Source organism: Monoraphidium neglectum (genome assembly GCF_000611645.1).
Source record: "Monoraphidium neglectum strain SAG 48.87 unplaced genomic scaffold scaffold02762, whole genome shotgun sequence".
In the NCBI taxonomy this organism is placed as follows: Eukaryota; Viridiplantae; Chlorophyta; class Chlorophyceae; order Sphaeropleales; family Selenastraceae; genus Monoraphidium; species Monoraphidium neglectum.
Window position 1 is genome coordinate 1 of NW_014010866.1, and position 8,182 is coordinate 8,182.

General features: G+C 60.5%; 2 protein-coding genes across 2 annotated transcripts; both read right to left on the bottom strand.

Moving 5' to 3' along the window:
* Positions 1-1,502: 1,502 nt before the first annotated feature.
* MNEG_11476 (alkaline phosphatase) lies at positions 1,503-5,059 on the bottom strand (the record flags this gene model as incomplete). The annotated part of the gene is made up of 9 exons (XM_014040051.1): positions 1,503-1,610; positions 1,833-2,009; positions 2,217-2,755; positions 3,080-3,160; positions 3,426-3,466; positions 3,711-3,778; positions 4,043-4,261; positions 4,483-4,623; positions 4,871-5,059. The coding sequence occupies 9 exons, from the start codon at positions 5,057-5,059 to the stop codon at positions 1,503-1,505; spliced, it is 1,563 nt and encodes a 520-aa protein (XP_013895505.1).
* A 1,638-nt stretch (positions 5,060-6,697) lies between these two features.
* MNEG_11477 (hypothetical protein) lies at positions 6,698-6,948 on the bottom strand (the record flags this gene model as incomplete). The annotated part of the gene is made up of 1 exon (XM_014040052.1): positions 6,698-6,948. A coding segment is annotated over one exon (251 nt), but the record flags the coding sequence as incomplete, so codon positions are not given.
* Between the last annotated feature and the right edge of the window lie 1,234 nt (positions 6,949-8,182).

Genomic DNA, 8,182 nt, shown 5'->3' on the forward strand with positions numbered 1-8,182 from the left:
CGCTGCAGCTGTGCGTTGAACAGCGGCATGGGCGGCACCAAGCTGGAGGCATGGGATACATTGGAGTGTGGCGACAGCGTCTCCCATCTCTGGGGGTCATCAAGCCCCGCTGCCGCGCCTGCCGGCGTGATCGGCGCGGGCGCAGCGCCGCGGGCGTCTATCGGTGTGGCGCGGCCATGTAGCTCGTCACCCGGCGCCGGTTTTATGTCCATGGCGACGGGCAGGGGCTCGCCGCCGTCCGCGCGGGCGTGGTGATGTTGGAGCGCTGCAGCTCGCGGGGCGAGCGCTGGTGTGGCAGCGCGCGACGGCGCGAGGGTCGGCGCGCTGCCTGGCCGGGCCGCTTTGCTCAGGCCAATGCCCGCATGCATCACGCGATAACTGTCTAGGCGAAGGTGTCTCCCGTGACGGTGAGTATCTTCGGGTGCTAGTCCTGCACACTCGCGTTTATGGGGCACGTGCTTTCAGTTTCAAGGCAGCGCGTTACTCGCAGAAATACAACTGAATAATAATGACACGCGCCCCCCGGGCGTCCGAGCTGTGTCACCCAGGAGGGTCACCCAGCTGTGGTGGCGATGCCAGGCCGCGAGGGCCTGCATGCGCAGACTCCCGCGGGGCCGCTGAGCACCCTGTTGTGGCATCCGCCGCAGTCTTGTGTGTATCCCTTTGAGCTGCACCCACCTCTTACACTGCCAAGGTGCCACAAAAGTCGGTGATCAGTGCAGTGTCGACTAGGGGGTTGAGCAGTGACTAAGGATCGAGGGTGCCTGGCATCTGCGCAAGGCGGCATGCCACGTGCGCTACCGGAAGAAGGCCCTCTGGTGTGTTGCGTCACATGCAGCCAGGAGGCCACCCTCAAAAGTTGTATGATGTGGAACTGGGCCTGAACAACGGCGACCATGCAATTCATCACATATGGCAAGGTTTTTTGTATCGAGGGTCAGCTGTACACAGGCACTTTGAAAACCCTACACCATCCGGCCATCCCCAACATGCACATTGCAGTTGGTGATGGGGATGGGGGTGGGCGGACTTGTGCCATGGGCACAGCTGCAGCAAGCTCATTCATGGGTGGAGCCTTGAACCCGGGCAACCATTGATGACCGCACAGGGCGATGAGATGGAACAGCGTTCACAGCACATCAGGCTGATGAAATGCGTAAAAGATATTGTCTTGTGTGCCAGTCCTGCGAGGGTCAATTGACGTGTGGGATCAAAGCAAGCCTTGACAACAAAGCTGCGACAATCGGCCGCAGCCAACCCCGCCGGCGCGGGTGCTGGCTCGGGCTGCCCCACAACTGTAAGCAAAAGCGTGTAGCCTGGTCTTTGTGCAACAAGCCAGGCACTTCAAGAGCAAACCTGCAAGGGTTGAGTGCATGGAGATGGTACGGTTGAGGTCAATTGGCACAGCACACATCAAACGCTCTGCCTCAAGCACAATGCAGCAGGCCGCGCAAATCACGCCGACCCCAGCAGGCGAGGCGCGTTCCTCAATCCAGAGCTGCTTAATCATGCCAGGCACCTACCGTGGATGCGTTTGTGAAGGGCTGCGTGCTGAAGTAGGTCAGGTCGAGGTCAAAGCCCGTGGAGCTCGCGCCAGCCGTGTTTGCCACCTGCATAGATATGGCGCCAGGTGCCATGCCACACACCATTTAAACAGCCGAGCTGGGATTGGAAGGGGCCCTCCTGCTCCGAGCTCCCCGCGACAACCCCGCCAGCTGGGGTTTCTCTGCGAGGCTCACAACCGTAAGCCGCGGCGAGAGCTATTCAGGCTCAGCACGAACGACGCCGGCCAACCCGCCACTCAGCCGCGCGGGCCGCATGACCCCACGCACCTGCACCGCGATCACGTTTGGCCCCGCCACAAGGGCGCCGGGCTTGAGGGCGGTCTGCAGGTTCCAGTGGCTGGCGGGGTGGCCGGCCTTTGAGGGCTCACTAGCCACGAGCTGACGGTTGACCCACACCTTGGCGCGCTTGTCACTGGCGAGCTTGAGGGTCACGGCGCTCCCCAGCTGCGATGGAGATGGCAGCAGAGCGAAGCCACACAGGTGTCGACAAGCGGGAAGGATGGACGTGTCTACAGCTGTTGCCAGCGCGGCCTATGAGTGGACCGCCCTGTACAGGTGGGCGGCCCCGCGAGCGCCACTCCGACGCAGCAACATCACGCACACGCGACCCTCGATCAAGGGTCTAACACGCAACACGCACTCAGACCGCACCTGCGTGATGAGGCTTGCCGGCAGACACACGGTCGTCCTAAAGTGGTAGTACCCAGTGCCCGAGCTCGGCGCGTTGGCAGGCAGTTGGGTGCCCCACACCAGCCCCGGCCCATATCCCAGGGGGCTGGGACCGCTCGTCCAGGCCGAGTCGCCGAATCCGAGGCTGGTCCAGGGGTTGGACCCTCCAAGGCTGAGCGCCTTCTTGCCAGTCCCGAGGTACCTCCAGACCTTGGCGGGCGTCGGCGCCGCCGGCGCCACCGGCACCGCGGCGCTGGTCAGGACCGAGAATTGCTGCAAGCCCGCGGCCGGGCAGGCGGGGCTGCCCGTGGTGTAGCTAGTCCCACCCGGCGCCTTGGTGATGCGGTAGCAGTCCTGGACCGTCCCGTCCGAGCTGTAGAACGTCAAGTCCAGCTCAAACTCTGTGCCGCCGCCGGCGGCCGCACGCGACCGCGTTACCAGCAGCTGCGCGCCGTGCATGGCGTTGTAGCGGAACTGGGTGGAGGGTAGGGCCTTTTTGAAGCCGTAGATGTCCTTGCCGCCTTATCGCCACAAGGCCAAGGTTGGGGTTGGGGTTTGGAACAAAGGGGCGGGATTGAGATGCGCAGTAAGGAGGGGTCTGGCAGGGTAGGAGCGGCAGGGGGGCTTGGACGGAAGTGCAAATCGCTGCTGGGAGTGTGCCGCGGCCAATAAGAGGCGCCGGGAGGGAGGTGCTGCAACCGCCTTTGCAACCCCAGCTGGAGTCGCAACTGTGTCGTGCGGCCACATCTGCTAGAATGCAAGGGCAGTTGTCCAGCCAACGTGCTGTACTGTGACAACAATTCCTTGGTCTGGGGGCCACAAAACCCATGTGTCTCATGGCTCACCCAGGCCGTTGACAAAGTAGGGGAACCCGGCCTTGCCAGCCAGGTTCCTGGGGTTGGAGTGACGCTCGTAGGTGTGATCGTCTGGGGGTAAGGGCGCAGGGGTTTGGGTGAGGAGCAAGGTGGGCGAACAACAGTCATACAATCAGTGATGGTGGAGCAGGGGCGAACACAATGATGTGCAGGCCGTACAGCATGGCACGGCCACGTGAGCTCACAATCAAGCACACCAATGTGCAGATGCACGTGCGCACACGCGGCACGCTCGCATCCACACGCACACGCACGTGCTCACGCTTGAATGCACGCACTGCACCGACACACACCACAGGCACACACGGGCACTTACGGCCTGCGAAGACTGCGTCTGCGCCCCATTCTTCATATGGCCTGCAGGGTTAAGCAACAGGGAGAAAATAGAGAGAACGTATAGTTTGGAGCAGCAGCATCAAGTGAAACGCGCCGGGCCGACTGCAATATATCGTTTGGGTGTGTCAATTTTGTGTTTTTGCCAGCGCCGTCTCGCGTATGAGCGCCGTTGCGCTGTGCTGCGCTGAACAGTGCTGCGCTGCGCTGTGTGGTGCTCTGTAGTGCTGTGCTGCACTCTGCTGTTGGCGGCTGGCATGCCGCGCACCACTGTGTCGCCTTGTTGGAGCCGTGGCGGGAGGAAGAGGAGAAGGGCGCATGGTGCAGCAGGACGAGCTACGGAGGAGGGGCAGCGGCGCCACAATTGGGAGCTTCGCAGTGCGATTGCGCACTTATCAGGGAAAATACAGGGGCCAGGGGCTGGTGGGGGTCGTGCGTTTCCCTGACCGACCAACCGGCCCCACACAGCACCGACGACCCCTGCGCGACATGCTGCAAGCAGACCAGCGGGACGCCCATTGCACGCCCGCAGCAGCATCTACTGCCCTGCACCGCCCTTGCGCACTCAAGCACGTGCACACACACGCGCGCGCACCCTACCTTGAAGGCTGCCGCTGACGCTGCGAGCGCGCCCTGCAGCCAGGCGGCCTGCGCTGAGCTGGCGGTGCGGCCATCGGGCTCGTTGCAGTCGGAGTCCAGCATGAAGAGGTGCAGGTCGGCCCCTATTTTGGCGTCGTAGTAGCGCTTGTTTTTCAACGCCTTGAAGTAGTTGAGGTAGGGCTGCAGGCGCGTGCCATCATGGCACTGATTGCCCCAGTCCTGCCATTGTCATGCGTTTGGTGAGGTGAGGCACCATCAATCCCTCGGCCTCACGGGTGGAAACCAGGGGCGCGTGTGCGTCGCGGCCGCAGCGCCTGCATCACTCTTTGCCACGCTCGAGCTCGCGCCCGCCAGACGCTGCCGGCGCATCCGGCGCTCAACTGCACCGCCCGGCTACCTCTCACACTGCTATCAGCGCTGGCTCAGGCGCAGCCCCTCACATGGTTGCCGGGGCAGGGCCAAAACTTGTTGACAGCGGGGTCGTCCTTTATGTAGGCCCCATAGTACTTCCCAATGTTGGCCTGTATTGTGGTGGCTAAGCCAGACGGGTAGTTGTTGTCCCCCACGGTGGCGATCGCCTTCTGGGGTTGTGCAGGCGCCAAGGGGTGGGTGCACCTGCTCGCTTTTGGGCAGCACGGGAGGGCTGGGCTGGCAACCCCAGGCGGGAGCACAATGTTACATGTGCGGCTGTGTGAGCAAGCTTGAGAGTGTGCCAGCCATGCATGCAGCCAGCCAGAGGGCCGGATCCCAGGCATCTGGCGGCTCCAGGGGTCTCTGGTGCTGACGCCGTGCCCAAGACGTCGGCTCCAGCCCTCAATGGTGGCTCACCAGGGGTGATGTGGCTTCCCAGGCCTTTACCATGTTGGAAACATCCAACTCGCCGCTGCTGTCATCCCCGAAGTCGCCAATGATGGCCAGGCGCGTCGCAGCGGCGCTGGCCAGGAGCAGGAGCACGAGCAGCAGCAGCACCAGCGGTCTGGCAGCTGCTGCTGCCGCCGCTATACGGTGCCTGGCCATGCCTCCAGACGATGCTGCTCTTGACGCTTTGATGTATTTGTTTGTGCTCCTTTCAGATGGCGTGACGGACTTGGTTGGCCTCGGTGGCTGGGGACCGCGGGTGGCTGGTGGATTAGGCGCGACGAGGTGGCAGCAGCATACGGTACTACAGGTTCGAAATTTTCAACTTTCTGCGAAAAAAGCAGTGATTATGGCTCGCAAGCTTGACTTCGTGACTCATCGAGCCATGCCGTCACCTGCCACAGCGACGCTCGGATACTTGCGCTTGGGCCTGGCCGCGCCAGCGAATGCTGGCCTGCTTGTACAAGGTGAGACTACGCTACACACACTGGTGGATCTAAAAAGCCTTGTGCATGTTAAAGGTGCGGCGCCTGCCAAAGCGCGCGCATGTGGGTTGGGTGTTGGACGACGGGCGCTCACAGGCACGTTCCAGCCCTCACAAGAAGCATGCTGGGACATGCGGGCCCAACGGCTGGGAGGCTGCCTGACATTCCGTATTTATTATGCCGCAGAAAGGGCTTCGCTTGCACGAATCAACCATACGCCGCCTTCTACTGTGCTGGGGCGCCACAGTGTACAAGGCACCATAGCTGCCTTCAAGGTGGTGTTGCAGCTCGTTGGACGGGCAACACGCTGACATGGCAAAGCGCCAGGCAATCAATGTCAGACAAAGTTCCTGACAGCTGATGCGTGGGACCCGGTTGTGTGACACAAACTGCTGGGTGGTGTATCAAATCTTTGGTCATGTGATGTCGATTGCCTGCCGCTTCAAACAGACACTGATGAATCATCCCGGCAACAGGGAGATGATTGCAACGGGGCGCAGCGACAATCATCATTTACAATAACAAAAGAAGTTGATGGTCCTGGCACCATGACATCTGGGTTTGCAAAACACATGTTGCCTTGGAGCGGACGTCAAAAGCATGCACAGCACATGTCGCACAACAATCTTGACGCACATGAGCATCACTCTGCCTTGCCAACCTTGCATGATATTTTATTAGCGCATTTGTGCACGCAAACCGCAGGCGTGCGACTGCCTGGTGGCGTTTCTGAATGACTATGCATATATGCTAAGCTCATGCCCAAGGTGTTTGCCTCAGAAGTGAACAATACCGGCTATGTGTGAATTGAGTATAAGCGCCTGATCCCTCACCACTCTTATTTTCGCCAGTGCCAGCTGCAGCATTCTTGCGCCTTTCCACAGGTCTGTTGGCGCTTGGCCGCTCACACAACACCGCTCTGGCCTACGCCCTATTGCCAGGTGGCGGTGATGATGTAGCTGGACTGCAGGCGGTGACACAAGCTGCTCCGCAGCACTTCTCACGGCGTGCCGCGCAGCTGTGCACGCCGGCAGGCAGCAGTTGCTTTCTGCAATACGCCTGTCATGATGCGAGGATGGTTTCAGGCAGAAGCGCAAGTAAGGCAGCGATTCTGCTGTGACAGCACGCAATGGCTGGCCAATCAAGCAGCAACATTGCTGTACCATTGAGCAACCCCACCCCTCCATATGCACCATTGATCTGGCCTTTGTGTCCAAAAAGTTCCAGCAGCTGAAAGCACAGCAGATTTGTAGTGACCCTACCTCACACCAACCAACAAGTACGCACCACGGAGCAGCAACCAGCACCCACATCATCCTGCGCAGACACTGTACTTGGTGGTGCTGCCTGCTGAGGGGCCGACGACCTTTGTGATGCGGTAGCAGTCAATCGCCGTCTGCGTGGCTTTTGAAACCGCATAGAAAGCCATGTCAAGGGTGTGCTCGATGGAGCCGCCCGCAAGTGGCCGCAAGCCGCTGGTTAGCAGCTGCGCGCCATACTTCTGGTTGTACCGCAAAACAGAGGACGCCTGGAGGTGGGTGAAACTGTGGAAGCCGTAACCTCCTGCGCAGTGTGTGGGGCCAATGGGAAAGTCTGGCAGGGGACTGCCGCGACTGGGCAGGGGATGGCACAACGGATCACACTGTGTTCAGCCGTGGCCCTTTGTGATACATGACATCAGGTCGATCCCGGCAACAACCTACCTAGGCCATTCACAATGTAGGGGAACCCCTCCTTCCCTGCAACACTCCGGGGGTTGTGCAGCCGCTCGTAGGAATGGTCATCTGGGGGCCGGGGCCAAGAGGGAGCCAAAAATGGGACAAAGGTCAAGAGGCGGAACCCAGGGCCCAACAAGCTTGGTGTTGCAAAAGCACTCGCAAACTTGCTCAAGGTGACTTGCGTGCAGGCATCAAGACCAACGTGAGCATATCGACATGCAATGCGCGTGAGTTGCTTACGGCCTGCCAGTACGACGTCGGCGCCCCACTCCTCATACGGCCTAGTGGTGTATTGAGGGGGGTGAGTCAGCACGGCGATAAGCACTGGGTTGGTTTCAGGCGCTCCTCCTGTCATCTTCTCAAGAGACACTGCACATGCCAACGCGACCCCTCGTTGTTTGACCCCCCTTGCCACCCTGGTAGGGCTCTTGCAGACCAGCCGCTGTCAACACATGCTGACGGCCTTGCCTTTGCACACCTCGGCCGCCGCTGTCACAGCGGGCTAAGCAGAGCTGGCTGGACCAGGCACTAGTTAGCACCCATGCTTTTCCAACCTGTGGGTCCCTCTTGACACCTCTGACTGCACTCGGCTGCACTGTGGCATCTCACTCACCACTGCGTGACCTTGGTTGGGCCGTGGAAGGCAGATGCCCAAGGCGCGTGGTGCAGCAGAACAAGCTAGTGTGGGGGATCGCGGGGCAATATGATGGGCCGCAATTGTCAATATCGGTGAGCATAAAGGGCATCCGCAACATGACATCTGTTTCAAGCTGCATGTGAAGCAAGCTACTGGCAGTCAAATCAATGATGCGCAAGCCGCACACTAGCAAGGCACACCCACTTCACCTTGAATGGTGCGTCTGACGCAGCGAGGGCACCCTTCAGCCACATCGCCTGCTTCGACGTGGAGTTACGCCCCATGGGCTCGTTGCAGTCGCTGCCCAGGGGGTGGAATAAGGGGGGGATGCTCTTAGGCAAACAGGCAGGTCGTGCAGTTTGCTGCCATTGCGAATGGTTTATTGAGCCGCATGTGCCCTCCATTACTCCAAGAACGCACACCCACACCCACACCCACCCAC